Consider the following 18,603-nt stretch of genomic DNA (forward strand, 5'->3'; position numbering starts at 1 on the left):
TTCCATCCCCATCCTACTCAGGACCTAGAAAGTCTCCCTGGCTTCCGGATCCCACGTAGTAGAAATCCGGACGTACTGTGGTGTTGTGACCATCACTGTGCAGGGCGTAGAGTACACCAACTTTAGGCTCTACCTCCTCCCCCATCTCTGCGCTGCCCTATTACTGGGGCTTGACTTCCAGTGCCATCTCCAGAGCCTTACCTTAAAGTTCTACGGACCCCTGCCCCCCCCCCCCCCCCACCCCACCGTCTGTGGACTCACGACTCTCAAGGTCGCCCACCCTCCCTCTTCGCAAACCTCACCCCAGACTGTAAGCCCGTTGCTCCCAGAAGCAGTCGCTACAGTGCCCGGGACAGGGCCTTTCTCAGGTTGGAGGTCCAGCGAGTCCTGCGAGAGGGGATCATTTGAGGCTAGTAACAACCCCTGGAGGGCCCAAGTGGTGGTCGTCATGACTGGGGAGAAGCACGGATGGTCAGCGATTACAGCCAGACCATCAACTGGTACATGCAGCTTGATGCGTACCCCCTCCCCCGCATATCTGACATGGTCAATCAGATTGCGCAGTATCGAGACGACTTGAAGTCTGCATACCACCAGCTCCCTATCCACCTGGTGGACCGCCAATACACTGCCTTCAAAGCAGGTGGCCGCCTCTTATCACTTCCTCAGGGTTCCTTTCGACGTCACCAACGGGGTCTCGGTCTTCCAAAGGGAAATGGACCGAATGGTTGACCAGTACGGGCTTCGGGCCACGTTCCCGTACCTAGACAACGTCACCATCTGCGGCCGTGACCTGCAGGACGCCGCTAAACTCCTTAACCTCACCTACAATAAGGAGAAATGAGTCTTCCGTACAACCCGCCTGGCCATCCTTGACTACGTCGTGGAACACGGAGTCCTCGGGCCCGACCCCGACCCCATGCGCCCCTTCATGGAACTCCCCTTCCCCGCTGCCCCAAGGCCCTGAAAAGATGCCTGGGGTCCTTCTCTTACTATGCCCAGTGGGTACCCAGCTATGCGGACAAGGCCCGTCCACTGATCAAATCCACCACTTTTCCCCTGACGGCTGAGGCCTGACTGGCCTGCAATTGCATCAAAGCAGTCATTGCCAAAGCCGCGATGCACGCTGTGGACAAGTCCATCCCATTCCAAGTGGAGAGTGATGTGACGGACTTTGCACTGGCCGCTACCCTCAACCAGGCGGGCAGGCCTGTGGCTTTCTTCTCCCGTACCCTCCATGCCTCCAAAATTCGACACTCCTCCGTCGAAAAGGAGGCCCAAGCCATCGTAGAAGTTGCGAGACATTGGAGGCATTACCTGGCCGGCAGGCGATTCACTCTCCTCACTGACCAACGGTCAGTTGCCTTCATGTTCAATAACACACAGCGGGGCAAGATTAAGAATGACAAGATTCTGAGGTGGAGGATCGAGCTCTCCACCTACAACTATGATATCTTGCATCGACCTGGGAAGCTCAATGAGCCCCCAGATGCCCTCTCCCACGGTACATGTGCCAGCGCACAAGTAGACCGACTCCGGGCCCTCCACAATGACCTCTGTCACCCGGTGGTCACCCACTTTTTCCACTTCATCAAGCCTCGCAACCTGCCCTACTCCATCGAGGAGGTCAGGTCCGTGACCAGGGACTGCCAGGTCTGCGCTGAGTGCAAACCACACGTCTATTGGCCAGACAGAGCACATCTGGAAAAGGCCTCCCGCCCTTTTGAGCACCTCAGCATGAACTTCAAAGGGCCCCTCCCCTCCACTGACCATAACCTGTACTTCCGCAACATCGTTGATGAGTACTCCAGATTCCCCTTCACCATCCCCTGCTCGGACATGACCTCTGCCTCCGTTATCAAGGCTCTACACAGCCTTTTCACCCTGTTCGGGTTCCCCGCCTATATCCACAGAGATCGGGGCTCCTCCTTTATGAGCAACGAGTTGTGTCAGTTCCTGCTCAATAGGACGACCAGCTACAACCCCTGGGGAAATGGACAGGTGGAGCAGGAGAACGCAATGGTCTGGAAGGCCGTCCAGTTGGCTCTACGGTCGAAGAGTCTCCCTGTCTCCCGCTGGCAGGAGGTCCTCTCCGATGCATTCCACTCCATCCGGTAGCTCCTATGTACAGCTACTAACGAGACTCCTCATGAACGTATGTTTGCCTTCCCCAGGAAGTCCATCTCCGGGGTCTCGCTCCTGTCCTGGCTGACAGTCCTTCTCCAGCAGCATGCGAGGAGCCATAACACCGTGCCCCTCATCAAGAAGATCCTGCTGCTCCATGTAAACCCCAGAATATGCCTACGTGGCACAACAGAACGGGCGGCAGGACACGGTCTCCCTTCGGGATTTGGCTCCTGCAGGCTCCCCGGAGACCATCACCACCACCCCCCACCCTACACCGTCTTCCCCACCCATACCCACCTCCCTCACGAACCAGCACCTGCAGGCCCACCGGTGCCAAGCACCACCATCTCCGCCCGTACAGCGCCCACCCCCCCCTTCGCGAAGAAGGTGACAACACGCTCCCGGACGCGCATGCCTCGACACCGGCGCCCACACCACAGCCGGGACTGAGGTGATCATGGCGGAAGGTCAAGGCCCTCGACAGACTTGACCTTTAAGAACACTTCACCCCTGCTGGACTCTTTTAAACAGGGGGTGAATGTGGTGAACCACATTATTGTATTATATGTATTGTACTGTATCGTACATGCCTGGGCTTGTCCAGGCTGGATCCACCTGTGGCTCCTCCCCTCAGGGCTTCTGTATAAAGGTAGCAAGTCTCCGCCTCTGGACCCAGTTCGGATCCAGAGGCAGGAGGCTTGCTGTTTAGTGTATTAAAGCCTCACGTTTGTCACTCGTTATGTATTATTGATGGTGCATCATAGACGAGAGGAGTTACAGGGAAAGGACCACAAAAATACACCCCGTCACTCACATCACAGGGAGACACCCCGTGACTACGATAGGGAACTGCCCCATGACTCATACTATCGAGACCTACCACATGACTACTATTGGGATCCGCCCAGGAATACCTATTATGTTGATACGTACAAGGAACAACCTAGACCCCATCCACAGACACCACCTAGACATGATCATGATAAAGAGGGCAAAAAGGGGTCATGAAATATCTTTGGCTAACAGGGTTAAATCCCAAAGCCTTTTATTCGTATATAAGGAGCAAGAGGGTAACTAGAGAAAGGATTGGCCCACTCAAAGACAAAAGAGGGAATTTATGCGTGGAGTCAGAGGAAATGAGTGAGCTTCTTAATGAGTACTTTGCATCGGTATTCACCAAGGAGAGGGACATGACGGATGTTGAGGCTAGGGATGGATGTTTAAATACTCTAGGTCATGTTGGCATAAGGAAGGGGGAAGTTTTGGGTATTCTAAAAGGCATTAAGGTGGACAAGTCCCCAGGACCGGATGGGATCTATCCCAGGTTACTGAGGGAAGCGAGGGACGAAATAGCTGGGGCTTTAACAGATACCTTTGCAGCATCCTTGAGCACGGGTGAGGTCCCAGAGGACTGGAGAATTGCTAATGTTGTCCCTTTGTTTAAGAAGGGTAGCAGGGATAATCCAGGGAATTATAGACCTGTGAGCTTGACGTCAGTGGTAGGCAAACTGTTGGAGAAGATACTGAGGGATAGGATCTATTCACGTTTTGAAGAAAATAGACTTATCAGTGATAAGCAGCATGATTTTGTGCAGAGAAGGTCATGTCTTACAAACCTAATAGAATTCTTTGAGGAAGTGACAAAGTTAATTGATGAGGGAAGGGCTGTAGATGTCATATACATGGACTTCAGTAAAGCATTTGATAAAGTTTCCCATGGCAGGTTGATGGAAAAGGTGAAGTCGTATGGGGTTCAGGGTGTACTAGCTAGATGGATAAAGAACTGGCTGGGCAACAGGAGACAGAGAGTAGTGGTGGAAGGGAGTGTCTCAAAATGGAGAAAGGTGACTAGGGGTGTTCCACAGGGATCCGTGCTCGGACCACTGTTGTTTGTGATCTACATAAATGATCTGGACGAAGGTATAAGTGGTCTGATGAGCAAGTTTGCAGATGATACTAAGATTGGTGGAGTTGCAGATAGCGAAGCGGACTGTCAGAGAATACAGCAAAATATAGATAGATTGGAGAGTTGGGCAGAGAAATGGCAGATGGAGTTCAATCCAGACAAATGCGAGGTGATGCATTTTGGAAGATCTAACTCAAGAGCAGACTATATGGTCAATGGAAGAGTCCTGGGAAAAATTGATGTACAGAGAGATCTGGGAGTTCAGGTCCACTGTACCCTGAAGGTGGCAACGCAGGTCGATAGAGTGGTCTAGAAGGCATACAGCATGCTTGCCTTCATCGGACGGGGTATTGAGTACAAGAGTTGGCAGGTCATGTTACAGTTGTATAGGACTTTGGTTAGGCCACATTTAGAATACTGCGTGCAGTTCTGGTCGCCACATTACCAGAAGGATGTGGATGCTTTGGAGAGGGTGCAGAGGAGGTTCACCTGGATGTTGCCTGGTATGGAGGGTGCTAGCTAAGAAGAAAGGTTGAGTAGATTAGAATTGTTTTCATTGGAAAGACGGAGGATGAGGGGGGACCTGATTGAGGTCTACAAAATTATGAGAGGTATGGACAGGGTGGATAGCAACAAGCTTTTCCCAAGAGTGGGGGTGTCAGTTACAAGGGGTCACGATTTCAAGGTGAGAGGGGGAAAGTTTAAGGGAGATGTTCCTGGAAAGTTTTTTACGCAGAGGGTGGTGGGTGCCTGGAATGCTTTGCCAGCGGAGGTGGTAGAGGCGGGCACGATAGCGTCGTTTAAGATGCATCTGGACAGATATATGAACGGGCGGGGAACAGAGGGAAGTAGATCCTTGGAAAATAGGCAACAGGTTTAGATAAAGGATCTGGATCGGCCCAGGCTGGGTGGGCCGATGGGCCTGTTCCTGTGCTGTAATTTTATTTGTTCTTTGTATGATGTTAACGACAGGTTTCACAGATAACAATGGCAACCACAAATTGAGAGGTCAAAAACTAGTGGACCCCAATCTCAGTGAGTCCATTCAAACAGCATTTTATGCTTTAATGAAAAACAATTCGGATGGACTGTATACATCATTGAGAGTGGCAGGACAAGACATTGATTTCCTTTTACTGGGGCACAATTAACCTGTGTCCCGAATAAACATGCTACATTTTTCCCTTTAAAAGACAAGGCGATTGAAGCACATGGAGTGGGAGGTGATCCAGTGACCCTTCAATGGACTGAGCCTTTACAGCTTGAATTTGGCCCATATCAACTCATTACTTCAATCTGGATTGGTCCCATTACAGAAGCTCTTTTGGGAATGTACATTAAATTCATCCCTTACCTTTGATTGTGGCAAAGTTACAAGGTCACTCAGGCGCCTTAAAAGGAGTGATCTTCGACTTCCGGTGGCGGCTAAGTCGCATACTTGGTGGCTCCCTCTCTGGCTGGGCTTTTGGACCTTTTTCCATGACTTTTTCGTGGTTTTTAGTCTTGATTTGGGAAGTGCGGACAAAAAACAGAAAGATAACCAAGGGCTGGGTAGAAGTGGCTGCGGAAGTTAACATGGCCGAGGTTCGGACCCCTGTTGCAACGGCCCAGCCATCGATGGAGGAGCTGATGCAGATCATTCAAGAGGGCTTCGCCAGACAGAAACGAGATTGTCTCGACCCATGAAAGGAGTCGCTTGATCGGATGGAACGTAGACTGGATGCCCAGGATCGGACGATCCAGAAGTTGGAGAAAGCGTTGGCGGACCAGGAGGAGCACCAAACGGTGGTCGAGCTGGAGGTGGGGATGCAGCAGCAGAAGAGGCTGTTAGAAAAAGTGGAAGAGCTGGAGAACAGTGCGCACCGACAGAATTTGAGGATTGTCGGTCTCCCTGAGGGGGCTGATGCGGGCGCTTTTGTGGTAAATATGTTCCAGAAGCTTCTAGGAGAGGCAGCCACAGAGCCAGGCTCAGTGCCAGAGGCCATTAGAGCCTTCTCCCTGTGGTCAATGTGATTCACACTATATATAGTTGCCAATATCACTCCATGTATATATGTTCGTTATCTACCCATTGTAAGTGCAGTTGCACTATCCGACCACCGGGGGAGTCGCTCTGGGAGTACGCAAGAGTTTGTACTGGGCTCCTCCCTTGGCTCTGCCCAGGACTCCTCCCCCTGGGACCGATGTATAAAGATCAGTGCCTTAGAGCCAGCCTGCCAGTTCACCTGAAGTTTAACGACGAATAGGCTGGCTCTATTGTAAGTGTATTAAAGCCTCTGTTTAGATCCAACTACACGTGTTCGCTAAATTGATGGTTCCATCACTCCCAATAGGTCATCCCCCCAACAGCATCCAAAACGGTATACTTGTTTTGAAGGAGAACAGCCATGAGGGATCCCTGCACTGTCTGCCCATTTGTTTTCCTTCCCTGACTGTAACCCAGCTACTCTTGTCCTGTAGCTTGGGTGTGGCTACCTCCCTGTAACTCTTCTCTATTACCCCCTCTGCCTCCCGGATGATCCGAAATTCATCCAGCTCCAGCTCCAGTTCTCTAACACGGTCTCTGAGGAGCTGGAGTTGGGTGCACTTCCCGCAGGTATAGTCAGCGGAGTCACCAGTGGTATCCCTCACCACCTATATCCTACAGGAGGAGCATGCAACTGCCCTAGCCTCCATCCCCTCTTACCTTAGAATATAGCTGCCCTGTGGACCAACTGGAACTCCGCCCTCTGACTCTGCTCCCAGTCAGCTGCACTCTGTAAACTCCCGGCTCCCTTCACGCTCTTTGAGGAAATGTAGGAAATGAAATGAAAGGAGCACTTTGCTCCATCCTCAGGTCTGCACTGTAACTAGCTCAGATTTATACTGTGACTCTAGCCTCTGAAAACTGGCCTAATCCAATGAACTAATTAACAAGCTCTAGCTGCAAGTAGCTACAAGTAGAACCTTTGTTTAAATCTGATTGAGAATTTACCTTCAACAGCAACTTTCAGCTTGGACACAGAGTTAAATCTGAATTGAGCCTGTGAGGAAGTGGAGCTGCCACCCTGCTTCTTGTGAGTTCTACCTCCTCCCCAATCCCCAACCCTACCCTGCCCCACCTTCTGTCCTCCCAGCCCTGTGCCTGTGGTGGGAGTGGGACCATTTGAGGCCCGGTGCTGTAGGCCCCCTCCCGGGGTGAAGGCCCTGCTGCCTGCCTCTGTCCTCCCAGCCCTGTGCCTGTGGTGGGAGTGGGACCACCTTGGGCCTGGTGCTGCTGGCCCCCTCCCGGGGTGAAGGCCCTGCTGCCTGCCTCTGTCCTCCCACCCCTCTGCCTGAGGTGGGAGTGGGACCACCTGGGGCTGCCGTGAAGGAAAAGGACTTTGTTTTGTGCCCCCACAGGGCGGAAGATCATCGTCTGCATGCCTTTTCACCATCTGTGGCAGGTTTGGGGCAGCCTGGGACATTATTTTTAGGGCCCTCATGGGCTGAAGAATGCTGCCTCGCTCTGCTGTTGCCCTGCAGCACCTTTCCCTTGTGGCACCTGCTGTTGTGGTGCCTCATCCATTACCCCCCCCCCCCCCCCCCCACCCCCCACTACCCTGATCTCAGTTACACGGTCGTGCCGTACCAGGGGTGGGCATGGCCTGTACCCCAGGGGCATCCTCCACTCTGCCGGGGGCAGGGCGGCCAAGCACATATGTGGGAGCGGCAGCCTCTCGACCTTCCGCTGCCTCCGCGGCCGACTCACCCTTCCGCCTACTAACGCGGCAACTGGGGGTGAAGTGCTATGACCACCCCACCATGACCATCGAGGCATGCACTCGTGCGATGGCCGGGGTCATCGGCCCCTCGGCCATCGTAGCCGCCTCCCGGATGTACGGCAAGGCTGTGTTTTTCCTGCGGGCCGAGCAGGTGGTCCACCGTGTCCTGGAAAGGGGGCTCACTGTGGGCGGGACACACGTGGCGGTGGACCCGCTGGAGGCCACCAACGAATGTGTTGTTCTTTCCAACTTCCCGCCCTGCCTCCCCACGGAGCTCCTCCTCCCCCATCTGAATCTACTGGGGGAGGTCAGGTCCGAGGGGGCGTCGCTGACGCTCGGCCTGCGGGACCCTTCCCTCCGTCATGTATACTCCTTCCGGCATCAGGTTTTTGTCCCCCTGACCCGGGAGGAGGTCACGGAGATGGTTTTGTGGTCTCCCACAAAGGGAAGGCCCATAAAGTGTTCTGGTCTGCGGATGGCATGCAGTGCCATGCCTGCAGGAGGCTGGGGCATATTCGCCAGAACTGCCCCACCCTAACGGCCGCTGCCAACACCATCTTCAGGTGCCCCCCTCTCCTCCACCACCTCTTTGTCTGCCCAGCAGCCGGCCCCCTGACAGCTCCGCGGCTGCTGGGGTGGGGGGGGGGGGGGGGAGGTAGGAGGGGGAGCCTCAGCTAGACCAGAGGCAGCCTAAAAAGGCCAAAAGGAAGATGGCACGGCGAACGGACCGGGCCCATCCACACATTGGCCCCATCCCGAGTACTGACACAGGGTCCGTCAATTGAACTCTGAGGCGCAGCCTCACCTCGGGATACGGCCGCCGCCGCTTCGCAACAACACGAGGGGCCCTGAGAGACCACCACATGGGCTCCCGAGCTGGAGGCTGTTCTGGCCTCACACGGTCCCAGGAGCTGGGTGATGTGGAGGGGGGGGGGGGGGGGGGGGGGGGAACGATGCTAACTCGGACCCTCCAGCGGTTTTACTCCCCGGTCACCTCCTTTTGTTCATCATCGGGAGCTGCCGCCCAGGGACCCTGAATCGCAGGGGGAGCCTGCGAAGGACCCGCCTGAGGACGATCCTGGAGGTGGGATCGACTCTGGCCTCGGGCTAACCGGTGGTACTCGGGTCCAGGTGGTGACCGCTCGGAGGAGGAAGGCTGCTCGGTGACGGGTGAGGAGGAGAATTTAGATGCTCTCTGCAGCGAGGCTGAGGGCACCCTCACACCCTGCACCGGGTCTCCCCTCATCTCCTCAGGAGAACTCTGAGCAATTTTGAATAAACATCGTGGTCACCAGGACTGTGTGTGGCTGGCCCTGGACAGCTGGGGAAATCTGGGGCTGCTCCTCGAGTCCGCCTGCATCTGTGCCAGAGAGGTGCGGGATTTTGATCAGGACCAGGGGGAGCAGCACTGAGCTGTTCTGTTCCTTGCAGGGCTCCTAAGGGAAGAACCTCTTCTTCCTCCGAGCACTGAGCTGATTGGTGAAGGACATATGCTACAACTAACATGGAGGTAACTATAGCCAGCCTCAACATCAACAGCAGCAAGGACGCACATCGCCGTTTCCAGTTCTTCTCTGTCCTTCGGGACGGAAATTACGGGATGTGCTTCCTGCAGGAAACCCACGCCATTCCGCGTGATGAAGCTCAGTGGACCCTGGTGTGGCAAGGAGGAGTCTTTATGAGTCACTTGGCCCCACGTTCGGGCGGGGTGGCTATCTTGTTGGCTCCACTTTTTCAGCCGGAGATCTTGGGGTCAAGGAGCTAGTGCCAGGCTGTCTGTTGCACTTAACAGTCCGCGACGGGGATGTGGTGCTTCACTTTGTGAATGTCTACGCTCCCCTGGTCAGCCGCAGTAGGCGACTGTCTACGATAAAGTGTCCACTCTTCTAGGAACCATCCCGGTGGTCGAGTGCATCGTCCTGGGAGGGGATTTTAATTGCACCCTCCAGGACAAGGACCGTCGTGGAGTCCAGCGCAGGTCGCCGGCGGTGGTGAAGTTGAGGGATCTCGTTTGGTCCTTCGCATTGGTGGACGTCTGGTGGACTCTCCATCCTGAATTGCGGGTGTACACATTTGTGTGCCCTCCATTCAGAGCGTCCAGGATCGGCCGCCTTCACATTTCTAAGACGTACTTTCCCAGCGTTCCGAAGGACTCTGTGGAGCAGGTGCCGTGCTCGGAATACCACCTGGTGTGGGCGGGGCTCGCCCCGTCCTGGGCTCAGACACGGTCCGTGTACTGGCACTTTAACAACCTGCTGCTGGATTACGAGCGGTTCCTGGACTCGTTTTGCCGTTTCTGGGCCGGCTGGAGAAGGAAGCGAGGTGGCTTTCCCTCCTTGAGGCTATGGTGGGACGTGGGCAAGACTCACGTCCGCGCCTTCTGTCAGGGGTACACGAAGGGGTCTACGGCGGGGCGGAACTCCACGATCGCCAAATTAGCTGAGGAACTCTTCGATCTGGAGTCAGGTTCGGCAGGGTGGGGCACGTGTATTTGTTCGGGACTCTGCGAGCTTTTGGGTTCAGGACGCACTTCGTCGCCCGGATCCGATTATTGTACGCAGCCTCAGAGTGTCTGATTAAGGTTAACGGGTCCCTGATGGCGCCCCTTCGCTTTGGGAGAGGAGTGGGTCAGGGCTGCCCCTTGTCCGGCTAACTTTAATCTGTGTGCGTGGAGCCTTTCCTGCGCCTCCTGCGGAGGAGGTTGTCAGGGCTAGTTCTGCGAGAGCCGGATATGGCGGTGGTCCTCTTGGCCGACGCTGATGACGTGCTCCTCATGTTCACTGACCCCGGTGACCTGCGGAGAATGCGAGAGTGCCAGGGTGTGTACTCCGCTGCGTCCTCTGCCAGGATCAACTGGGCGAAATGTTCCGGACTCCTGGTCGGTCCGTGGCAGATGGACCCCCTCCCGGGGGAGCTCAGGCCCGTAAGCTGGAGTCGGACCAACATCCTTTACTTGGGAGTCCATCTTTGCCCGGCAGAGGAAGCCTGGCCGGCAAACTGGCTGGAGCTGGAGACCAAGGTGACCACTCGCCTGGGACGCTGGACAGGACTGCTCTGAGTGCTGTCCCACAGGGGTCAAGTTCTCATCATAAACCAGCTGACCGCCTCTCTGCTGTGGTACCGGCTGGTCATTTTGACCCCTCCCTTTGTCACAGCATCCAGAGAACCCTGCTTCGGTTCTTCTGGGACAAAAGATTGCACTGTGGTCGCTGCGGAGGTCTTGAGTCTCCCGATTGAGGAGGGCAGTTTGGCGCTGGTGTGCCTTCGCACCCAGATTGCGACATTCCGACTTCAGACTCTGCAGCGATACCTGTGCGTTGAGCCTCCTCCACGGTGGTGTGCCCTAGCGACGTATTTCTTCCGCCAGGTGCACGGTCTGAACTACGACGTGCAGCTCCTGTTCGTTGACCGGAATGGTCTTCGGAACTCTTTGTTGGCGCTGCCAGTCTTGTACCAGGACCTTCTCAAAGTCTGGAATACGGTCGCCACGCGCCGCAGCTCTCCCCCGTCAGGAGTAGTGGTTATCGTAAGGGAGCCGCTGCTCAGGAATCCGCACCTCCACCAATATCCATTCAGGTGGCTGGCGGAGCGGAGGGCCGTGGATGCCGGGGTGACCAGGATCGGGGACCTGCGGAGGGGCGGGCTGGATGACGCCCTACGAGCTTGCCAGGCGCGGAGCGGTGTCTGTCCGGTGCGCAGCCAATGCTATCCAAGGCCTCAAAACGGTTGTGCTCAGCCCCGTGGGCACACTTGGACTTGAGACGGCGTGGTTGTGCGGTGGCATCCTGTCCGAGCGGACCCCTGCTCGGACGGAATTCCACATTCATCCCAAACCCCGTAACCATCCATCAGGAGATAGAAAAGGCATGCAAAAAAGGTAACATTACAATAATCATGGGGGACTTCAATATGCAGGTGGACTGGGAAAGTCAGGTTGGTAGTGGATCCCAATAAATGGAATTTGAGGAATGTGTAAGAGATGTTTCTTTTGGAGCAGCTTGTGACTGAGCCCACTAGGGAACAGGCAATTCTGGATTTGGTGATGTGTAATGAGGCAGACTTGATTTGGGAACTTAAGGTGAAGGAACCCTTAGGGAGCAGTGACCACAATATGATAGAATTTACCCTGCAGTTTGAGAGGGAGAAGCTGCAATCAGATGTAATGGACAGTGACCCAGAGCCAGGATCGAACCTGGGACCTTAGTGCCATGAGGCAACAGGGTTAACCCACTGTGCCACCGTGCTGCCCACCCCCATCATTTCAGACTGTAATCTCTGCCTCTAATCTGTTCCTCTTCTTCGCAGGTTTCAATTTTACTGATCTCTTTGTTTCATTTATGCTTTTGGACAGCTGCTTTTCATTCTGCCATTCACACCTCCTCTGGGCACATCCTTGTATTGTTTACTTGTCACATTCCCAGCCCTTTGTGCCTTGAACCATGAAACCTTTTATTATTTAATTTCCCCTGTCTCCCAGCCTATCACAGTTCCTCCCTTTTGAATTGGTCTCCCCCCCCCCACCCCCCACCCATTTCACATCCTCAAAACTGTTGCACTTTACCTTGTGCTGAGGAATGATCATCAATCTGATACGTGAACTCTGCAGAAACTGCTGCCTATATTGATTGCATTTTCTGTTTTGATTTCCAATTTTTGCAGTATTTTGTTTCTGGATCACATTTCATCACAAAAGTAGACATAGACCATTAATAATCGGACAGAGGGAGAACACCACATATCACACATGATTCCAACAGCAGTCAGTATGAAAGCTACCTCCGTGCCAGTCCAAAGTCGATGATCTTGACTTGATTTCCAGTATGATCCACACACAAGATATTTTCGGGCTGCAGAAGCAAAAGGAAAGTCAGCAATTTCAACGAATGTAAGATGCAGAGACAGGTGTGGGGTATATCAGTGTTACCGTGAGGGGTGTGGGGTATATCAGTGTTACCGTGAGGGGTGTGGGGTATATCAGTGTTACCGTGAGGGGTGTGGGTATATCAGTGTTACCGTGAGGGATGTGGGGTATATCAGTGTTACCGTGAGCGGTGTAGGGTATATCAGTGTTACCGTGAGGGGTGTGGGGTATATCAGTGTTACAGTAAGGGGTGTGGGGTATATCAATATTACCGTGAGGGGTGTGGGGTATATCAGTATTACCGTGAGGGGTGTGTGGTATATCAGTGTTACAGTGAGGGGTGTGTGGTATATCAGTGTTACAGTGAGGGGTGTGGGGTATATCAGTATTACCGTGAGGGGTGTAGGGTATATCAGTGTTACCGTAAGGGCTGTGGGGTATATCAGTATTACCGTGAGGGGTGTGGGGTATATCAGTATTACCGTGAGGGGTGTGGGGTATATCAGTGTTACCGTGAGGGGTGTGGGGTATATCAGTGTTACCGTGAGGGGTGTGGGGTATATCAGTGTTACCGTGAGGGGTGTGGGGTATATCAGTGTTACCGTGAGGCGTGTGGGATATATCAGAGTGTTACAGTGAGGGGTGTGGGATATATCAGAATGTTACAGTGAGGGGTATGGCATATATTAAAGTGTTACAGTGAGGGGTGTGGGATATATCAGAGTGTTACAGTGAGGGGTGTGGGATATATCAGAGTGTTACAGTGAGGGGTGTGGGATATATCAGAGTGTTACAGTGAGTCTGTGGGGCATGAGAATGTTGCAGTGTGGTGTATTGGATATATCAGTGTTCCAGTGTGGTGTGTAGGAAATATCAGTTTATAATAATAATCTTTATTGTCACAAGTAGGCTTACATTAACACTGCAATGAAGTTACTGTGAAAAGCCCCTAGTCGCCACTTTCCAGCGCCTGTTCGGATATACACAGAGGGAGAATTCAGAATGTCCAAATGACATAACAGCATGTATTTCGGGACTTGTGAGAGCAAACCGGAGCACCCGGAGGAAACCCAAGCTAATGCAGGGAGAATGTGCAGACTCCGCACAGACAGTGACACATTCTGGGAATCGAACCTGGACCCTGGCACTGTGAAGCAACAGCGCTAACCACTGTGTACCATGCTGCCCTTAGAGTGAGGGGTGTGGTATACAGCAGAGATATCCCCAGAGGACAGAAGGGCGGAATTATCCCACATTTTTTCCAGAGTGTCAGGAACTGAGCAAAAACCGACACATCACTCTCCAGCTGCAAATCCCAATTTTTAGACCAGTTTATCTGGATCTTTGAAAAGAAATGAGTGAATGTGGTTGAAGCGGTCACTCAGGCAGGATGGGATATTAGAGAGCTGGCAAGGCTGGCATAGATCAGGGCGCGATCATTACGCTGGCATGGTAGCACAGTGGTTAGCACTGTTGCTTCACAGCACCAGGATCTCTGGTTCGATTCCCAGCTTGGGTCACTGTCTGTGTGGAGTCTGCATGTTCTCCCCGTGTCTGTGTGGGTTTCGTCCGGGTGCTCCGGTTTCCTCCCACAAGTCCCGAAAGACGTGCTATTAGGTAATTTGGACATTCTAAATTCTCTCCCTGTGTACCCGAACAGGCGCAGGAATGTTGCGACTAGGGGCTTTTCACAGTAACTTCACTGCAGTGTTAATGTAAGCCTACTTGTGCCAATTAAGATTATTGTTATAAACTGATATCTCCGACACACCACATTTGAACACTGATTTATCCAATACACCACACTGTAACATTCTCATGCCCCACAGCCTCACTCTAACACTCTGATATAACCCACACCCATCACTGTAACACTGTAATATATGCCTTACCCCTGAAAATAAAGATTATTATTATTATTAAAGGATGCCCCAATGAGCACTGAAAGTGAACAGGCCCTAGAACCACCCACTCAACAGGAATTGAAGATTCCCTCACTAGCTTAACAGGCCTTCCCCCCTCCCCCCATTACCACAGCACAACCAATAGGGCTCAGCCTCCACCCCAACAGCACAATGCCAACATTGTGTTACACCCCTTCACGGGCATCAGGGCTCTCCTCTCTCATCCCATTTTGACTGGCATCAGGGCATTCCCTCCCTCTCCCAGTCTCAGGGGAACTATCCCCCTCTCCATCCCACCCCTCTGCGGTATCGGGGTCACTACTACCCACCCACCTCCCCAAACGTGGTCTCGGGGGCATTACACCCCTCTCCATTGCCCACCCCCCCCAAAGCGGCCTTGGGGGCACAACCACTATCACCCCCAATATCGTGGTCTCAGGGGCAATACTCCCCTCTCCGCCGCTTATCCCCCGCAAACACCACAGCCTGCACCACCCCAACCCCAAGCACTATGGTTTCGGAGGCACTCTTCCCTCCCCTCCCCCAAACACCATGGTCTTGTGGACATTCTAGCTCCCCCCACAAACACGACAGTGTGAATTGGCACTCTCCCTCCCCGCATCCCCCACCCCCACCAAATACAACGGTCTCGGGGCATAACCCGGGCAGCACGGTAGCCTTGTGGATAGCACAATTGCTTCACAGCTCCAGGGTCCCAGGTTCGATTCCGGCTTGGGTCACTGTCTGTGTGGAGTCTGCACATCCTCCCCGTGTGTGCGTGGGTTTCCTCCGGGTGCTCCGGTTTCCTACCACAGTCCAAAGATGTGCAGGTTAGGTGGATTGGCCATGCTAAATTGCCAGTAGTGTCCAAAAGTGCCCTTAGTGTTGGGTGGGGTTACTGGGTTATGGGGATAAGGTGGAGGTGTTGACCTTGGGTAGGGTGCTCCTTCCAAGAGCCGGTGCAGACTCGATGGGCCGAATGGCCTCCTTCTGAACTGTAAATTCTATGATATCTAACCCAATTGCAACACCATGGTTTTGCATGGGGGGGGGGCACTCTTTCCCTCCCCTGTTAGATGTTTAGCTGCTGTTGTATAAAGAGTCCAAGGTTCTGCTTCCTTTTCACAAACACCTTTATTTCACTTCAACAGACTCTGCACAAAACTCTATCATCACATCACCTGACCCAAAGGCCACCTGAAGACCCTTGACATATCAGTGTCAATTATTGGATACTGAACATAAATGAGACAATTAATTGGAATGTCTCTCAACCCATTACTTAACAGTCCCCCCCCCTTCCTTGTAGGAAAAAAATAATTAGGTGAAAACAAAATTACAAGAAACTCAAAAACACACATGCAATCTCCCTCCTTCTTTTCTTTTTCATTTTTTGGAAGAAACAAAAAACAGTCACAGAAACAGGCGCCCTTCATTCACACTATCCAAAGGTTTCTGTGAACTAGCCCCTCTTTTTGTAAAACAGTCTGACAATTGATAGCTACTGTCGACACATTTAATTTTTGCTATTTCCCCTCTGTCCAACATCTGATTCAAACTTGCGATGTCTGTCCTTAACCTTTTTTCATTGACACTTTTTGTAGACTGCACATTTCCCCACAGGGATTTATTGTCAATGTGACATTCAATAAGTATATTACCCAAATCCCCGAATCCCCAAATTTCAGTCAATATCTGAGATATATAAAAGGTATCTACAAGGCTTAACGTCTCACCAGCCAAAGTGCTTTTGACCACTCTCCTTATTTTCTTTCTTTCCAACACAAGAGGACAACATTTACCATTGTTCCCCAAAAGGAACATTATAAAACCTCCTGCGCTTGAAACCCCATCACATAAATTTGCATAGGATGCATCACTATAAACCTGATAAGAAGTCTTACAACACCAGGTTAAAGTCCAACAGGTTTGTTTCAAACACGAGCTTTCGGAGCACGGCTCCTTCTTCAGGTGAATGGAAAGGCTTGTTCCAGAAATGTTTATATAGACACAGTCAGAGATGCCCGGAATGCGAGCACCTGCAGGCAATCAAATCATCAAAGATGCAGAGAGAGAGGTAACTCCAGGTTAAAGAGGTGTGAATTGTCCCAAGCCAGTTCAGTCGGTAGGCCTCTGCAAGTCCAGGCTTGTTGGTGGGGGCCGAATGTAATGCGACATGAATCCCAGATCCCGGTTGAGTCCGCATTCATGCGTGCGGAACTTAGCTATAAGTTTTTGCTCAGCAATTTTGCGTTGTCGCGTCTCCTGAAGGCCTCCTTGTAGAATGCTGACCCGGAGATCAGAGGCTGAATGTCCTTGACTGCTGAAGTGTTCCCCAACTGGAAGGGAACAGTCCTGCCTGTTGATAGTCGCACGATGCCCGTTTATTCGTTGTCGCAGTGTCTGCATGGTCTCGCCAATGTACCACGCTTCGGGACATCCTTTCCTGCAGCGTATGAGGTAGACTACATTGGTCGAGTCGCACGAGTATGCGCCGCGTACCTGGTGGGTGGTGTTTCCACGTGTGATCTCCGGGTCAGCATTCTACAAGGAGGCCTTCAGGAGACGCGACAACGCAAAATTGCTGAGCAAAAACTTATAGCTAAGTTCCGCACGCATGAATGCGGACTCAACCGGGATCTGGGATTCATGTCGCATTACATTCGGCCCCCACCAACAAGCCTGGACTTGCAGAGGCCTACCGACTGAACTGGCTTGGGACAATTCACACCTCTTTAACCTGGAGTTACCTCTCTCTCTGCATCTTTGATGATTTGATTGCCTGCAGGTGCTCGCATTCCGGGGCATCTCTGACTGTGTCTATATAAACATTTCTGGAACAAGCCTTTCCATTCACCTGAAGAAGGAGCCGTGCTCCGAAAGCTCGTGTTTGAAACAAACCTGTTGGACTTTAACCTGGTGTTGTAAGACTTCTTACTGTGCTCACCCCAGTCCAACGCCGGCATCTCCACATCATATAAACCTGATGGGATCATTCATTTTTGTACTCAACTCTAAGACATCAAAACTCACGTCCGGTCTAGTCTGTCTACCTAACCAATTCAGTTGCCCAATTAAGCTTTGCAGTTGCTCTTTTTCCATCTTTGAAACCTTTGCGTCTTTTTGTGAAACCCGGCCATGACTAATTGCTATTGGACTGATGCTTTCCAAATACGATTGCTGACATAAAGTTGCCCCTAACTTAGTCTGTCTGATTTCCAGTCCAATATATTTAAATGCACCGGAAGCCTGACTTCCAGCCCTGAATTCTTTCCTCAAACCAGAGATTACAATAGCTTCAAAATCACTAGTCCCACCCCACAAAAAAACCATTGGCATGCATCATAAAGCTGCCAGAAAGATTTCCTTTATAGTGCCAGGAAAAGATTGCGGATCTGCTTTCAACTGGCAACAGCCTAACTTTAACGAAACTGACCTTACCAAAAAATACCAGACTCTAGACGCATCATTTAATCCATATACACATTTGTTCAACTTCCAGAGTGCCCCTTCTGTGTTAGCTGCTTCTTTAGGAGGACGGAGAAAAATGTCTCTCTGGAGCTGATGCCCCTGCAAAAAGGCAGCTTTTATATCTATAGATTTGCATTCCCATGCCTTTGTGGCTTGTGGCTGAAGAGCCAAGAAGATCTTTAAAATAACCTTTCCTGCCGTAGGTTAATCTACCCTTCAATCCTGATCTTTGGGGCAGCACGGTAGCATGGTGGTTAGCATAAATGCTTCACAGCTCCAGGGTCCCAGGTTCGATTCCCGGCTGGGTCACTGTCTGTGCGGAGTCTGCACGTCCTCCCCGTGTGTGCGTGGGTTTCCTCCGGGTGCTCCGGTTTCCTCCCACAGTCCAAAGATGTGCGGGTTAGGTGGATTGGCTATGCGAAATTGCCCTTAGTGTCCTAAAAAATAAGGTTAAGGGGGGGGTTGTTGGGTTACTGGTATAGGGTGGATACGTTGGCTTGAGTAGGGTGATCATTGCTCGGCACAACATCGAGGGCCGAAGGGCCTGTTCTGTGCTGTACTGTTCTAAGTTCTAGGTTTTCTTCAAATCCC

General features: G+C 52.3%; 1 protein-coding gene across 2 annotated transcripts in view; it reads right to left on the reverse strand.

Annotated features, from left to right (window-relative positions):
• The window catches only part of LOC119969351 (myosin light chain kinase 2, skeletal/cardiac muscle-like), a 234,329-nt gene that overhangs the window by 37,004 nt on the left and 178,722 nt on the right, over window positions 1-18,603 (reverse strand). For both annotated transcript variants that reach the window (XM_038802880.1, XM_038802879.1), the window contains exon 9: window positions 12,553-12,623. In XM_038802880.1, the coding sequence (XP_038658808.1) occupies window positions 12,553-12,623 (71 nt within the window). The remainder of the gene's footprint in view (window positions 1-12,552; window positions 12,624-18,603) is intronic.

Source organism: Scyliorhinus canicula, chromosome 7, assembly GCF_902713615.1.
Source record: "Scyliorhinus canicula chromosome 7, sScyCan1.1, whole genome shotgun sequence".
NCBI classification, from domain to species: domain Eukaryota; kingdom Metazoa; phylum Chordata; class Chondrichthyes; order Carcharhiniformes; family Scyliorhinidae; genus Scyliorhinus; species Scyliorhinus canicula.